At 41.6% G+C, this 17,158-nt stretch overlaps 1 protein-coding gene across 2 annotated transcripts in view; it reads left to right on the top strand.

The window, feature by feature from the left end:
- The window catches only part of LOC139951479 (uncharacterized), a 110,982-nt gene that overhangs the window by 1,182 nt on the left and 92,642 nt on the right, over nucleotides 1–17,158 (top strand). For both annotated transcript variants that reach the window (XR_011787780.1, XM_071950391.1), the window contains exons 3-18: nucleotides 1,408–1,521; nucleotides 2,241–2,468; nucleotides 2,847–3,197; nucleotides 3,831–3,995; nucleotides 4,726–5,007; nucleotides 5,238–5,477; nucleotides 6,413–6,574; nucleotides 7,829–7,996; nucleotides 9,053–9,286; nucleotides 10,229–10,387; nucleotides 11,295–11,591; nucleotides 12,865–13,011; nucleotides 13,898–13,990; nucleotides 14,583–14,759; nucleotides 15,772–16,023; nucleotides 16,582–16,884. Coding sequence is in view for 1 of the 2 variants with exons in the window: in XM_071950391.1 (XP_071806492.1) it covers nucleotides 1,408–1,521; nucleotides 2,241–2,468; nucleotides 2,847–3,197; nucleotides 3,831–3,995; nucleotides 4,726–5,007; nucleotides 5,238–5,477; nucleotides 6,413–6,574; nucleotides 7,829–7,996; nucleotides 9,053–9,286; nucleotides 10,229–10,387; nucleotides 11,295–11,591; nucleotides 12,865–13,011; nucleotides 13,898–13,990; nucleotides 14,583–14,759; nucleotides 15,772–16,023; nucleotides 16,582–16,884 (3,372 nt within the window). In the remaining variant the exon portion in view is untranslated. The remainder of the gene's footprint in view (nucleotides 1–1,407; nucleotides 1,522–2,240; nucleotides 2,469–2,846; nucleotides 3,198–3,830; nucleotides 3,996–4,725; nucleotides 5,008–5,237; nucleotides 5,478–6,412; nucleotides 6,575–7,828; nucleotides 7,997–9,052; nucleotides 9,287–10,228; nucleotides 10,388–11,294; nucleotides 11,592–12,864; nucleotides 13,012–13,897; nucleotides 13,991–14,582; nucleotides 14,760–15,771; nucleotides 16,024–16,581; nucleotides 16,885–17,158) is intronic.

Below are 17,158 nucleotides of genomic sequence, written 5' to 3' on the forward strand. Positions count from 1 at the left end.
AATCTTGTTTTTATCAAGGAAGAAATTTCATGCTAAGCAAATGTTTGTGCTTACAGGCTTTATAAAACTGGAACCTGGTGTTGTCAGCAGCAGAGTGTGGGTTTGAATCCTGGTCATGATATTTGTGCCCTTGAGCAAGGCACTCAACCATAATTGCTTCGTAAAAAGTTGGGAAGCCTGCTGTACCAGCCCGGCTCCTAGTGGATGATACCCATGGCTGTACATCATTACAGACTGTGAAGGGGGTAACCCTGTTTCAGCCCCAGGAGTAGGTGGCTACATGCCCCTGGTGGCATTAGCCTTCTTCTAGTGCTTTCTGCTCTACCAAACAGGCTCCTGCCTAGTGGATGATAACTATGCCTTCATGAATCCTTAATAACTGTGAAGGGGTAACCCTGATTCAGCCCCAGGAGTAGGTGGCAACATGCCCCTGGTGGCAGTAGTCCTCTCCTAGTGCAATCTGCTCTACCAAACAGGCTCCTGCCTAGTGGATGAAACCCATGCCTTCATGAACATCCTTACAGATTTGTGAAGGGGTAACCCTGATTCAGCCCCAGGAGTAGGTGGCAACATGCCCCTGGTGGCAGTAGCCCTCTCCTAGTGCAATCTGCTCTACCAAACAGGCTCCTGCCTAGTGGATGATAACTATGCCTACATCCTTACAGACTGTGAAGGGGGCAACCCTGTTTCAGCCCCAGGAGTAGGTGGCTACATGCCCCTGGTGGAAGTAGCCTTCTCCTAGTGCAATCTGCTGTACCAGCCAGGCTCCTGCCTAGTGGATGACAACTATGCCTACATCCTTACAGACTGTGAAGGGGGTAACCCTGTTTCAGCCCCAGGAGTAGGTGGCTACATGCCCCTGGTGGAAGTAGCCTTCTCCTAGTGCAATCTGCTCTACAAAACAGGCTCCTGCCTAGTGGATGATAACTATGCCTACATCCTTACAGACTGTGAAGGGGGTAAACCTGTTTCAGCCCCAGGAGTAGGTGGCTACATGCCCCTGGTGCCTTTGTGATGCTTAGGCGATCTATCATAATTAAAACCAAACTTTAAAAAATGGATTGGAGAGACAATATTTTTCTTTAGAGATTGTTTTTAGCAAGAAAGGCCTTTACAAAGCCATACATTGTACACAGACTGGAAATGGTTTATAAGCTACTGGTGGTTTTGTCTTTTGTTGTCTAGTGACTTATAAAAACTTTTTTAAACAAGTTTTTGATTTAAGGACTTAAAATCACTGAAGCCAATTTCATAAAAAGCTAAGATTGATCATAACTGTATCAATCTCAATTGCTGAGAATGATGTCATTATGCAAATGACTATGGTAATAAAATGAGTCTTAATGCGTTGTGGAATCAATCTCAGAAGTCTCAAATTATGGGTGAGTTTTGTCTTTCGTTGTCTAGGAACTTACAACAATGATACGATGAAGGCAGCAGAGAGTGAATGTTACGACTGCTCCGGAGGTCATTACTGCGAGACTGAAGGACTGACTGAACCAACGGGAGAGTGTGGAGTTGGTATGTATCCATCAACCACAAAGATATATTTCATTGAACTGTTTAATGGATGCGTTCGATTAGCTTCCCTGTGTCGAGCCCGTTGTGCTCATTCGGGTGAGCCCCTGACAAGAGCTTATCGAACGACGTCAAAGAGCTAATCGAACGATTTCATGCACCTTCAGTGACCCATTCCACAAACAGGGCACTTGGGGCTGAACGGGGTGAACCCCTGGAATCGTCAAAGCTATTCGAACGTACCGGGGGCAGACTGGGGTCGACCCGGGGAAGCTAATCAAACGCACCCTATGATAAAATAAATATAAAAGTGCTGAGAGACTTTTTTCTGAAGATGTTAGGCGCCAGATAAATACAGTTACATTTCGTCCTAGTCATCAGACTCGCCCTGTATTATTGTTCCTTGTAATAAGGTCTGCACCACCCTTTGAAGAAAATGGTTCATTCCTTCATTCATAAAAATGCAAATTAGCTGTAGTCCCCAAGGTATAAACCCACCATAAAACCACTGATCCAAGTCTTTTTTTCTCATGGTACGTGTGTTAACATTTGTTGCTAATAGTTTAATTTACATCGTTGCTACATTGCAGATTTCATCAGTACTTTGCCTTTCAGCAGACATTTTTTTCTTCAAGAAAGGATTCTACTCAAGTTAAGTCTTCTAAGAAAGGCGCTGTATAAATAAGTTATTATTATTTACACTTGTCTGTTTTTCCTTTCAGGATATTTCTGTCCACCGGGCACCATCGAGCAAGAGCCGGTAGACAACGAGTGCTACGTTGGCTATTACTGTCCAGGAGGGGTGGCATACCCCATCCCATGCCCCAACTACACCGAGGCGAATCAGACCAAGTCCTCTAGCTGTAATCTCTGCCCCCAGGGCTACTACTGCCCTGAGCCTGGAGTGAGACACTACTGCCCTCAAGGGTACTACTGCCCGGCTGGTACAGGTAAGGTCAATATTCATCTGTCATGATAGTTCTTCTTGTGTTAATACATCGATATTTATCAAAAGTTTGAAACAAACTATTTAGCAATTATGACATTATATTGTGTGAAGTTCAAGGCACTGGACACCTTTGGTAATTGTGAAAGACAGTACTTTCTCTTGGTGCATCCCAACATAATGCATAAAATAACATGTCTGTCAAACATTTGGACTCAATTGGTCATCGTAGTTAAAAAAGAATAATGAAAGAAAAAATGTGTGTGCTTTCAGATTTTTACTCTGTTGGGATTGGAACCCATAACCCCTACATTCCTACAGCAGGTGTTTATAAAACTCCTAAATCACTGGTTAAATCAATTTTGTGTGTATCCCTTTGAAGGTGTTGACTGGGAAGCCTGCCCTCGTGGGACCTACAGCGACCAGGAGGGTTTGTACTCTCGCGACCAGTGCAAGCCGTGCAAAGCGGGCTACTACTGTGGCGGTGAACATCTCAGCGTGGAAACCAACCAGTGCGCCGCAGGGTACTACTGCGTCTTCGGTGTGGATCGGCCGGAGCCCGACGGGGATAACTCAACGTCGTGCTCGTACTTTGATGGGCGACAGACCGGGTACGGAGGGAAGTGCCCCATTGGGCATTTCTGCGAAGTGGGCACGATCTATCCAGAACCCTGCTTAGCGGGAACATATGCCCCAGATGAAGGCATGGATGCATGCTTAGCATGTGAACCAGGTAGGGTTAAGAATTATTGTAAGCAGTCTCTAACTGTAAGGGCCTTGGCACAGGAGGCAAATTTTCTAGGCAAATTGGAAGCAACCAACTGCCGTGCATGCTACAGGAACACTTTGGTAGCACACATTTTTTCAAACAATGTTCTTAAGATTTTTGTAAAGATATTCATTTTACAAATTCCAATATACATGTATGGATGAAAAATGGAGAATAAACTCACAAGTGTTCCAGTGACGTTTCACCACTTCAAAGAATGTGTTACAATTCCCAAGAAATCAAATGTGAATGGATTCTCTTCTTGGAGACACTTAAACATAGCTTTGTTTTTTGGATGGGAGGTAAAGCCGTTTGTCTAATTAGTGTGTAACGCATGTAAAAGAACACAGTGCAGTTATCGAAGAGAGAAGGGGTTCGCCCCGGTGTTCCTGGCTGTGGCTGCTGTATGCGCCGTAGCACCTTGTAAACCCTTATAAGGTGCTACATAATTAGGTCTCAGAATTCATAACTCAAATAACAAATATTTCTGTATAATATATATACCAAGCGCCTTGAGTACCTTGTTTGGTAGATACGTGCGCTATATAAGACTTTAATATTATTATTATATTATTTTATAACATGATCTCATTTCAGGTTACTACTGTCCGCAAGGGTCATCGGCGTACTCCGACAAGCCTTGTCCGTCCGGTCACTACTGCCCGGAGTCTACAGAGTCCGACACTCAGTTCCCCTGTCCAATCGGTACCTTCAACAGTCTGACCAAGAGCATCAACGATAGTGACTGCGTCAACTGCACAGGTAGGATTTCCAGTATGATAATACTGCTTAATAATAGACTTTTAAAACTCTGGTATCCGCCGCAAGCAGCGCTGATGGGACTGCTGTACAAAAAACCACCAATGAGCAATGAAAGTATTATCACATGATTAGAAAATAGAGTTAACAAAATGCTTCTTTAAGTACTATGAATTAATATGCCAAGTGAGTTTGAAAAGTTTTAGGAAGGGAGTTCCAAAGCCTTGGTATTGCGGTCTGAAAACTTCTCTCCCCCCATCGATGATTTGTCGTTTTTTCCTGAAGGAGTTTGGAATGAGTTTGTGCTTAGCACTTATCTTTAGCTGAAATGGACGTCAGTCTTGTATCCAGGCTGGTGATTAAGCTTTTTTCTGTCTCTGCCCCTCGGTCATGGAACAAACTTCCCACTTGTGTTAGGAAATCAAGTGGTCTCACTGGTTTCTAAATGTATTTATGTGTTTATTTAGTCTCTCTTATCCGGTCTTTTTTCTGGCTAACTCTCCCTTTCCTTTTTCCAGCACTTTGCATCCTATGGTTATAATAGGCATTTTGTATTTTTATTTTTTTATATTTTTTAACCCTTGAGCAAAAATCGTGCTAGGGTCGAAACGTTTGGCTCCTTTTGTTTCTTGTTTTTATTTTTTAAATTGTTTTTTAAGCCTTTGAGAAAGACTCGTCTAGGCTCTGAACTTCAGGCCATTCACTATTTGTTTTGTATTTTTCATATTGACAGGTGGATCATACTGCGCCAGCAACGGCCTCCCGAACCCCACCGACATCTGCCAAGGCGGTTTCTACTGCAGTGGGGGTGCCTCCAAGGCTGCCCCCTCTGGAGACGGAGGTGCCATGTGCATGGCTGGCTACTACTGCCCAGCGGGAGCATCCTATGCCATTCCCTGTCCAGGGGGAGAGTACTGCGCTGGGGAGGGATTGAACCAGACATCAGGGATTTGTGACGCTGGGTTTTATTGTACCTTAAAGGCTGTGGTGCCTAACCCAGAGGATGGGGTGACTGGTGAGTTACAAAGTTTACCCCAAACATCTCCTATAATGTTCACCCCTTTGATCTTTGTAGGCTCTAAGTGGATAATACCCATGCCTACATCCTCACAGACTGAACATGGCCACAACAATCAACGCATCAAAGTGAAAAGTTCTACGGGATGTTGTAAGACAGCCCTGTGTAAATTCTCTATTTTGAGGGGACAATCTTTCCTCACGAACCTCATGTTATTTTCTCCTCAGGTAACTTCTGCCCCAAGGGCGCCTACTGCCCTCCCCAGAGTGCTTCGGAGCAGCTTTGCAACCCAGGCTTTTACCTCAATAGCACCCACAACAATGAAAGCTCAGCATGCTTGCTGTGTGATGCTGGCCATTACTGTTCCGGGGAGGGTAACCCTGAACCGACCAATGTGTGTGATGCTGGGTTTTATTGCCCTCCGGGACAGGAAGAGCCAACGCCTGACGCTTACAATTGCACACAAGGTGTGTATTTATAGAATAAATGTTAATATTATTTATAGTTTAAACTCTGAATTACTTAGTTCTGCAATAATTGTCAAACAAAAATATAAATTAAAACTTACTTTTGTTTGTTAATGATGTACTTTTATTGTATTTGTTTCTAGTCTTCTAATTTTTTGTGCTGTCTAAAATTATCGGTATTTGAGAATAATTTTGTTCTATTTTTAAAGGCACTGAACCAGTTGATTGTCAAAGACACTTGGTGTTTCCCAACATTATATTATGAACAAACCTGTGAAAATTTGGACTCAATTGGTCATCGAAGTTGCAAGAAAATGATGAAAGAAAAAACACCCTTGTTGTACAAAATAGTGTGCTTTCATATAGGAGTAAAAGGCTAGAAGCCTTTATAATTTTAGTGAGAAATTACCTCTTTCTCAAAAACTACGTAACTTCGGCAGAGGGAGTCGTTTCTCACAATGTTTTATACTATCAACAGCTCTCCGTTGCTCGTTACCAAGTAAGGTTTTATGCTAATATATATTTTGACTATTACCAAACCTGTACAGTGCCTTTAAACTCCATATTCTTGTTCTGCAATTAAATTAATTTATCATAATATAAAAATAATGTGTCAAGTTTTACCGTTTTTTTCCCTCAAAGATTGTAAGTTGATTGTATTTGTTTTTACTCGCCTAACTTAGTTGCCAACTAGAATTGCGTTATGTTGGATTTTTTGTTTCCTATTTTTATTATAAATTCTTTTTAGTAGAAAATGACAAGTTAATGTTTTGATAAGGAAATTACTTTAAATTTGAAATAAAGATGGTAATGAATTATTCTTGTATAGCGCATATCACAATCACAGGGAAGTATCTTATGCGATTATGAAAGCATTAATAAATCTGAATGACCTCTTAAATCCAACAATATGTTTCTTGTTCTTTTGTTACCAGGTCACTTCTGTCCGGAGGCTTCCACAGAGCCGCTTCGCTGCGAGTCCGGAACCTACCAAGATGAGATCGGTCAGTCAGGATGCAAAGATTGTCCAGAGGGTTACTACTGCGATAACACCATTGAACCTGTGGTACTATACCAAAACTCCTACTGCCCAACAGGTATGTAGAAAATGCATCAGAAATATTTATCAAATAAGTTTTTGTTATTCCTCCCACATCTAAAACTAAAACGTTCTTCCTTGTCTTCTCTCCAATTAATTAAATGAAAATTTAAAAAAAATTAATTTGGCCTCATCTTACATCGTTACTGAAGGACTCTGTAACTATCAGGCATACATGTACATGTAATATTTTTCCTACTTAAAGGCACTGGACATCTTTGGTAATTGTCAAAGACCAGTGTTCCCACTTGGTATATGTCAACATTATGCTTAAAATTACAAACCTGTGAAAATTTGAACTTAATTTGTCATCGAAGTTGCGAGATAATAATGGCAGAAAAAACACCCTTGTTTGCACAAGCTGTGTGCTTTCAGAGGAGGTCTCTTATTACATGTAAGTTCAAATATTTTAGTGAGAAATTACTTTTTTCTCAAAAACTACGTTACTTCAGAGGGAGCTGTTTCTCACAATGTTTTACACTATCAACAATAATCAACAGCTCTCCATTGCTCGTTACCAAGTAAGTTTTTATGCTAACAATTATTCTGAGTAATTACCAATAGGGTATGTTCAGACAGCGTACTAAGTTAGACCCGAACCGGTTTAACTTCTACGAGCAGCAGGGGGTGGTCGTAAAAATAAAACCCCTTGCGTTCAGACAGCACTGAGTTAAACCCGATACGGTTTATCTTTGGTTTTAAGAGGTCAAAGCAAACGCGACCCCCGTTACTCTAACATCCTGTTTATTGGCCTGTTCATTGGTCACCGTGTGTTTACATAATGATTACGGAGGTCAATGGGTCGTCTGTTGTGAGTTAAACCGGATGTGGACTTTTTTATTCTGTCCACACACAGTGTTAAAAGATACACCCGAAGTGGTCTAAAGATAAACCCCCCTCCCTGGACGGTTTATCTTTTGTGGGTTTAACTCAATTCGGACTAACTTTAAAACTGTTCAGACACACAGAGTTCAGACACACAGAGTTGAACTCGATCGGGTTGAACCGTGAGTTAAACCAACTTTAGTACTATGTCTGAACGACCTCATAGTGTCCAGTGCCTTTATGTAAGTTTGTTTTCTTATTTTTTATTGCCCTTGGAAAGTTCAGAAAAACCGTTATTGAGTGTAAACAAGGGTCACATCGTCTATATGTAGGTCAGTCATTGTACTTATTAAAATATTCCTACTTTTTCCCAAGGACCAAATATTATACCTGAACTATTCTCTTTCTCTCATGTGCAACTTTGCAGGTTTCTACTGCCCTCCCAAGACGAAGTACGCAACAGAGTTTGCATGCCCCAATGGTACCTTCGGTAACTTGACTCACCGAAACGAGGTTGGGGATTGCGAACCTTGCAGAGCGGGACAGTACTGCGAGACAGAAGGATTATCTGAACCTACTGGAGATTGCTACGCAGGTAAAGGATTATATCTCTATCTTGACTTTGTTTTTTAATCTGGATTATTTCTCAGATCACGGCTTTATATAATTGAGCACTGAGATTAAACTTTAGATGAGTTGTTGTTAATGCTGATCAAAGCTTAAATGCATTGAAAAAAGCCAGTGGATGATTCCAATGCCTACATCCTTACGGACTGTGAAGGGGGGAGGGTAACACTGTTTCAGCCCCAGGAGTAGGTGGCAACGTGCCCTTGGTGGCAGCTGATCTGTGTCGATAGCCAAAATCAGTCAAGTGTTGCCCTCACCTTTAAGTAGCCGTCCAACCTTGTGAGAATGTACTGATTTTGGTTGTTAAACCAAAATTGACAGTATTGTTTTTTCATACTGAAATTTGTGCATGTTTTTTTACTATTTTCTGCTGACTCATAAAGCAGGTTAAGCCTAAATTTTCACAGGTTTGTAGTTATTTGTCAAAAGGCCACATAAAACAAAATTTAGTCATCCTTTTTTTTGGCGGATAGGTTTTTTTAAATTATTATTTTTTTTTTATTAAGTTTTGTTGACATGCCAAATATGAAATCAAGAATAAAGAAATCATCACAATCACTATAAAACAGAGGGTTTGTGTGTTTTTGATGTTTTCAATAGTTTTGTCAAACAAATTTAACTCCTAGATGACATTTTCTGTAAACTTTTTCAAACAACTAAGCACAGTGTAGCCCAAGTAAATATTTGAAGAATTGTTCTTGCTTTGCCAACATGAATAAAAACCTTCTTTAAACATCTTTTCAAACCTGTACATTTTGAAAAAAATATCAGCTGAAAAATCTGGGCAGTAAAAAAATAAATAAATGGAGTCGGGGGGTTTTGAACGGTCGGGCGGGGACAATCAACAATTTTTTTTTATGTGGCCTAACATGAAAACTTTTTTGTCGGCTCTACCAAATGTTTAGAATACCTTTTTAAGAAGTGGATTCGGCTTAAAAAAGGAAGCTAGCAGGGGCGATGAACTTGTTAAATTGTTTCATTTGGCCAGACAAGTTCAGTTGACTCTTTCTTTCTCTCACCTCAGGTTATTTCTGCACCAGTGGATCCAACACCCCAACACCGACCATCGGAAGTAACGCCGATGAGTGCCCGGCTGGGTTCTACTGCGGGAATGGGACGGCCACCCCGCAGGCGTGTCCACCCGGTACATATAACCCTTTCATTAGGAGGGTGTCGATGGATGACTGCGTTAGCTGCGTTGGTAAACACTATTGCCCCGACTACAACATGACTGCTGTAGGAGCACTCTGTAGCCCAGGTAGGTCTTCTCAATTACCTTTTAATTTCAAACAAAAATGTCGAGTACAGACGGACCAGTTCTATTTATAGCCACCATCTATTGAGAGAAAAGTACAAAATATGTAAATATGTATGGAAAGCGCCTTGAGCGTCACTGAGTGACGGACGTGCGTTATATAAGAATCCATTATATAGAATGAGAAGGGTAGATGGCCTTAGTTGATCCAAGCTGGACCTTCTTCAGAGGCATAAAACAAGTACAAACAAATACACATCCATTTATAGAAAAAGAGAGGGGAAAGGGGTTAAGGGAAGGATCCAGAAAGAAGCGGGAAAATTCATTATATATTATATCGTTGAGGAACCTGCTGCCAAAGCATAGGATTTGAACTGCCTCTAGCTACCGGGCAATATCGGTAATCTAGTTGGTAAGACACTGTTTAAGAATTGCAAGGGTCGTGGGTTCGAATCCCACCCGGGTAATATGCCTGTGATATTTTTTTACTGGACTTGGGAAAGTACTTGTAATACAGTGCTATCACACATCAGTGTTTTGGTAAAGAACAAACAAAGTTAACACCATTATATATTGATTTTGGGGGGTTGAACAAAGAATTGGCTAGAGTGGAATTCGAACCAACAACCTCCGGATTAACAGCTGGCGTTCTACCAACTGAGCTATCTAGCCCCATATTTGCGGTGTCCCTATTTTGTCAATGTCTTTGTTCGGGGGTGCCAGTCAGAAGCCATACAACCGTTAACTGCCGTGTAGCTAGGGATCACAACCTGGGAAGCGGTAGCAAGGGGATCACCTAAGGGGATGGGACTTTTTATTTCAGATAACGTTAATCCGGAGGTCGTTGGTTCGAATCCCAAAAATCATTTGAAAATTTACCCAGTCAGTTTCCCTTGTGGTTTATATTGATACCATTATATATTATATTACTTTTGACTCCCATAGGATACTACTGTGCATCAGGCGCTGATAATGCAGAGTACCAGGAATGCCCAGAGGGTCATTACTGTGAGCAGGGAACCGACGTACCACAGCCATGCCCACCAGGGACGTGGTCTGACGTCAAAACATTAACGTCTGAGAGTGAATGCTACAATTGCACTGGTGAGTTTAACATTGATGATACTCCTGACTAAAGGCCATGTCACATTGCAGCGCTAACGAAAACGATAACGATAATGATCACGGCGCACAGAGAACGCATTCTATTGGTTGAATTGCTCCACGCATAATACGCACAGGCTCATACAACCAATAGTAAGCGTTCTGTTTGCGCTATGATTGTTTTCATTGTCACTGCAGTGTGACTCGGCCTTAAAAAAGCCAGTGGACACTATTGGTAATTGTCAAAGACCAGTCTCCTCACTTGCTGTATCTCAACATATGCATAACATAACAAACCTGTGAAAATTTGAGCTCAATCAGTCATCGAACTTGCGAGATAATAATGAAAGAAAAAAACACCCTTGTCACATGAAGTTGTGTGCTCTCAGATGCTTGATTTTGAGACCTCAAATTCTAAACTTGAGGTCTCGAAATCATATTCGTGGAAACTTACTTCTTTCTCGAAAACTACTCCACTTCAGAGGGAGCCGTTTCTCACAATGTTTTATACTACCAATCTCTCCCCATTACTCGCTACCAAGTAAGGTTTTATGCTAATAATTATTTAGAGTAATCACCAATAGTGTCCACTGCCTTAAGATGAGAAAAAAATAGTACACTTGTAGTTTTGTATTTCTGGTGATGTGCAGAGTGCAATTGTAACCTCAAGATTGCAACCTCCTAAATTGTGACAGCTGGGAGACTTGGGTCTAGAGTAAAGAACTGTCATAATTGTCAGATCTCATCCCTGTAATATCTTGCTTAATTAGATTGTAGCAATCAAAATAAGCAGCATTGACTGTGACAGGTTTTTTTTGCATGATAATTTGTGAGCTTTCAGATTGAAGCTAATCAATTTTACTTTTGATAATTATTCCCGGTACTTTTCCTTTCAATTCTTCCGCAGCCGGGTTCTTCTGCCCACTAAGCGGCATGACCGCAGTCATCGAGGAATGCTGGGGCGGTTTCTACTGCCCCGGTGCCGACACTGCCCCCAATCCCGTCAACTATCGGTGCCCCGCGGGCGTACACTGCCCCAACGGTAGCGGAATCTACATGGAGTGTGCAGCGGGGACATTTACGGACTACATCGGGGCGTCAGAGTGTGGCGTCTGCCCTGAGGGATCCTACTGCCTGCCTGTTGCCCCGGAGAATGCGTCCTTGGCGTATCAGCCCTGCCCTGCTGGGTACTATTGCCCTTATGGTAAGATGTCACTTCTAGAAAAGGATGGGTTACCAGTAACACACTCTTTTGTCTGAAATGTTCCCTTTGATTTTGCTAATTGCTCGGGATATGCAACTAGTGTAGAAGATGGCGCTCTACTGATGCCTCACGATTGATTGAATGATTGATGTCCTAACATTCATTCTTTGTTCAATTTGTGTCAAAAAAAGTTGAACCCCCACCCTGATGCCTAAAACTAAAAGCTCCTACAACTTGAGCCCTACAATAACATTACTAACTTTTGTTGTTTTGGAAAAATGTAAACACTTCAATCTTTAAAGGCACTGTACACATTTGGTAATTGTCAAAGACCTGTGTTCTCACTTGGTGTATCCCATCATAAGCATAAAATAACAAGCCTGTGAAAATTTGGGCTCAATCGGTCATCAAAGTTGCAAGAAAATGATAAAAGAAAAAATGCCCTTGTTGGACGAATTTGTGTGCTTTCAGATAGGAATAAAAGACTTCTAGCTAGAAGTCTTTTATTATTTTAGTGAGAAATTACCTCTTTCTCAAAAACTACGTTACTTCAGAGGGAGTCGTTTCCCACAATGTTTTATACTATCAACAGCTCTCCAATGCTCAGTACCAAGTCAGTTTTTAAGTTAATATTTGTTTTGAGTAATTACCAAACGTGTACCCGCCCTTTAATAGTCTTTTTAACTACTTTTTTTATTTTTTTTAATTTAATAATAAACCTAAATTAATTGAAAATTGAATGGGAGACTTTTTGAAAGCTCTGCCACTAGAGGGCAGCAGACCTACCAGGTAAGGGTGCACAACTCCTATAGCAAACAATGCTAAGTGCTAAAAATTCAAAAATACTAAAAAAATCTCTCAGATACATTGTCATACAACTAAACTTCAGATTTCTTCTCAATTTTTGGTAGGTCAGCATTTTGGAATTTTTGATAATTACCCTAGAAGAAACACTCCCAAAAACTCATGCACACCGCTTGTTATCCTTGGGGAACTCGTGTTCAGTACGTCCTGTTCCAGAACAGTTTGGTTTATGATGGCAATGTGTTATGAGAAACAAAATACAGTTTGGCTAAATCTAAAATACAAAATTAAAAACACGCAAAACACAAGGTATTTGCTGTCAGTGACCGTCATCATGCTTCTCCTATTCCTAAGTTGTTGACATTACCTGGTGAAGAGCGCCCTCTCTTGGTGATTGGCAGATAGTCTAAAGTTTCCCATTGAAATAAATTGAATTATATTAACAAGGAATCCTTGTTTTCTTTTTCAGGAACTGGGGCGGATTGGCAGCCTTGCCCGGCCGGTACCTACAGCCCAGTGGAAGGTCTGAGCAACGTAACAGAATGCCTAGCTTGTGATGGGGGCCATTACTGCACTGGGCCTCACGAGACATCTACATCTGGCAAATGCTCTCCAGGTATAAATAATAACAATACAGAGCTATAATAGATGTTAAATTTGCATCGGGGATACAGAATATTAATTTTGGTTTTTACCCATACACCGATGTGTGTAAGCACTGTATACTCGGTGCTTTCCCGAGTCCTGTGAAAAAATATCACAGGCATGTTACTCGGGTGGGATTCGATCCCACGACCCTTGCAATTCTAGAGCAGTGTCTTACCAACTAGACTACCGAGGTTGCCCGATAGCTTGAGGCAATTCGAATCCTATGTTGTGGCAGCGGGTACCGCAACGATATAATAGATGTTGAGTATACAGTGCTAACACACATCGGTGTATGGGTAAAAACCAAAATTAATACAGAGCTAACATGAAAATCTCCCTTTCAGTCTCCCTCGATCTACACAAAACAAACTACCACTATCTCACAGTGTCGTGGCCGAGCGGTTAAGAGCACCGAGTTCAAACTCTGGTGTTTCTGATCAGCAGAGTGTGGATTCGAATCCCCAGCCATGACACTTGTGTCCTTAAGCAAGACACTTAACCATTGCTTCGTCCTTCGGATGGGACGTAAAGCTGTTGGTCCCATGTGTTGTGTAACGCATGTAAAAGAACCCAGTGCATTTGTCGAAAAGAGAAGGGGTTCGCCCCGGTGTTCCTGGCTGTGGCTACTGTATGCGCGGTAGCACCTTGTAAACACTTAGAAGGTGCTAAATAATTGGGTCTCAGAATTCATCACTGCAGTAACATATCTTTCTGAAAGTTTGTATTAAACACTTCTGTTCTAACACTTCTGTTCAATTCATTGTGTATGTAATTTTTTTTGTTCTTCTGAGCGCTTAGAGACTTGTTAGGTGTTGTATAAACACAATTATTATATTATTTCACCCACTATGTAGGTTATTACTGTACATCTGGTGTGGATCGCCCAGACCCAGGAGCAAGCAGTGATTCCATTAATTGTTCCTGCCCAGAGCAAACTGTCTTCACTGGTGAGTCATGACTACTCATGAGAGACATCCTGAGCTTTCAATATATGCACATGATGATCTTCTAAAAAAATAAAAAAAAGAATAAAAAAAAACAGTATTGTTTTAAAAATTAATTTACTATTCCCCTCGATGGCAAAACATTTTTTACTGGAATGCTGTATAAACACTCTTGTTTATCATTGTTTATCATTCAGTGTCATTTTGTCATGCTGAGATGTCACTCTTCTGTAGTTTGTTGTAAGAACTAAGGTTGTTCAAGAGGACTACTGCTAAGTAGGATTTGAATCTTTGCATGGTGGAAGTATCACTAAGAGAGGTTTGCGGTAACACCCTGTGAATTTTTCTTTTTAGTAGCGTTGTTTCTGAAAAGAACCAGTGGTTAAAGACTCAACGTTTGGACCAGTAGCTTTGATCGTCATCAGGACTACTACCAGACTACTGTTGGAAATTGGGGATTGGCTGGTTGGGGCAGAGACGGTGGCAGGGCCGCCACAAATGTTTATAATTTTTTCTATTTAGATGTTTCAATCGACCCCATGTCTAATTAAAACAGCTTGTAAAAACTCTTTTGTGATTGTCTTTTTCATTCCAGGCGAGGGCGGTGTATGCCCAGTGGCCCACTACTGCCCGGTCAATAGCAGCCTGCCGACAGCCTGCGCTCCGGGCTTTTATAACAACCTGACTGGTCAGTCTGAATGCTTCACCTGTGTGGAGGGATACTATTGCCTGGCACAGACTACACATTATATTGACTTTGACTGCCCTGTAGGTAAGTAGGAATTAAAGACGCACTTCAAGAGATGTTGTTTTTCCTTACCTGAAACCAAAGCTCAGGGCCCAATTTCATAGAGCTGCTTAAGCACAAAATTTTGCTTAAGCAAAAAAATCCTTGCTTAGTAAAATCAGATTACCGGCCAAGACTCTACTCAATTTTTATGCTAAGTAAACAACAGCTAAATACCAGTCACAAGCAATGTATATGGCATGAAATTTTTGCCAGTAACATGTGTAAAATAAGCAAGCTAATTTCGTGCTTAAGCAAATTTTTTGCTTAAGCAGCTCTATGAAATTGGCCCCTGTGCCCAATTTCAGAGAGCTGCTTTTAAGCATAAAAAATTAGCTAACCACAACACAATTATGCGCACCAGAATAAGGTTACAAGCCAAGCTACTTCAATGTGTATAATCTGAGACTGTTATCCTGCTCATTTCTGCTTAGCAGACAATGGTTAAGCAATTTTTTCTGCTTAAGCAGCTCTATGAAATTGGGCCCTGTAGGTAAGTGGGAATTGACTACTTGACGTACTTCATGAGATGTTGTGTTTTCCTAGCCAAAACCAAAGCCTAAAGACACAGCCTTGGAGTCATATTTGCTTAGCAATATAATAAGAGGGTACCAGTTGCAGGAATGTTTTAGATATGCTATCTTAGATGGTAACTTGTTGCTGCTAAGCAAGCCTCTCTGCTCGCTTACCAGTTGAATGAAATAAGACAAGACTTGAGGCCTTGCATAAGTAAGTAACGTTTGCAGTGACACCATTTAAAATTCCTTAGATTAGTGGTGGTTTTACCCACGTACACCGATGTGTGGTAGCACTGACTCCCGAGCTCTGTGGAAAATAAATCACAGGCAAATTACTCAGGTGGGATTCGATTAACCCAAGACCTTTGCAATTCTAGAGCAGTGTCATACCAACTAGACCAAATTGAGATTGCCAGATAGCTAGAGGCAGTTCGAATGTTTCATGAAACAAATCTTTTCGCTTCTCTTTGTTCTCTCAGGTCACTTCTGCCCAAGTGGAACCACGGACCCAATTGAGAATCCCTGCCCACCTGGGACGTATAACCCGGATCTGAACGCAAAGGACATGGATGCGTGTCTGTCGTGTCCGATGGGAAAATACTGCGATGGATCAGGGAACGCCAACTACACGGAGGAATGTGATGAGGGCTGGTACTGCTCGGGAGGTGCCTCGAACCAAACGTCGACGTCACATGGTGGACGTTGCGAACCCGGATACTACTGCCCAAGAGGTGAAATGTTAATCTGCTTTTATAAGTTTGACGTATAATCTCTGAAAACTGTAAAGCAGAACATAACTTTAACTTTGCTTTTACCCTGAAGGCCGGTCAAACAGGCCTTGATAACGAGAACGACAACGACAACGTTATCAATACACGCCCTCGATTGGTTGAATAAGCATGGGCGTATTCTGTGTGGACATGGTGGAGCAATTCAACCAATAGAATGCCTTCTCTTTGCGTCGTTATCGTTATCGTTCTTGTTATCGCTGCAGTGGGACTGGGCCTTTACACCGATGTGTGTTAGCACTGTATACTTTCCCGAGTTCTGTGAATAAAATCACAGGTATATTACTTGGGTGTGATTCTTACCTCAACCTTAATACTTATCAAATTTGTTTGCTTTATCATTAGTATACAGGGAGCCATTCACAAACAGTGTAGTTTTCACCCTGGTTTGCAAAATTGAGTGTTCTTTATTCTAAAGTATATTTTCCTAAAGCAAGAACTCCAGGAATATTGAAATATAGAAACAATTTCAAATCAAATTTATGCGCTTTTCGCTTTCAGGGTCTGGAGCCCCCGAACCTTGCCCCGGTGGGCAGTACTGCCAAACACCAGGTCTTGCCCTCCCGACTAACGATTGCGACGCCGGCTACTATTGCATTGGTGCCTCAACGACTGGTACCCCGGAAGATGGTGTGGAAGGCGACGAATGCCCGCCAGGATTCTACTGCGAGGTCGGGTCAATGTGGCCGGAGCCTTGTCCCCCGGGTACCTTCAGCCCTTATGCTAAGAACGTCAATGTTTCGGACTGCCTGGCATGTCTGGATGGTAATTACTGTGGAGAGTACAATCTGACAGAGACAAACGGTAAGTCGTGGCAGCTTATAATAAATATTCATAAAGACCTCAGACAGTTTCACTATTCCTATCGGTGGAGAGCGTGTCACGTGGGTGTGTATAAACCTTTGTTTATGACCAGTAAAAAGTGTTGAAACATTGGGCGTGACACGCGAGCTTGCACCTGTCCTTATAAGACAGTTTCTTCATTCCTATTGGTCGAGAGCAACGGCTGAAACAGTTGTGCCACATCACGCGATACGTGCGATGCACACAGCATTCCCTTATAAGGAGTTGTTTACCC

Source organism: Asterias amurensis, chromosome 19 (genome assembly GCF_032118995.1).
Source record: "Asterias amurensis chromosome 19, ASM3211899v1".
Taxonomy (NCBI): Eukaryota; Metazoa; Echinodermata; class Asteroidea; order Forcipulatida; family Asteriidae; genus Asterias; species Asterias amurensis.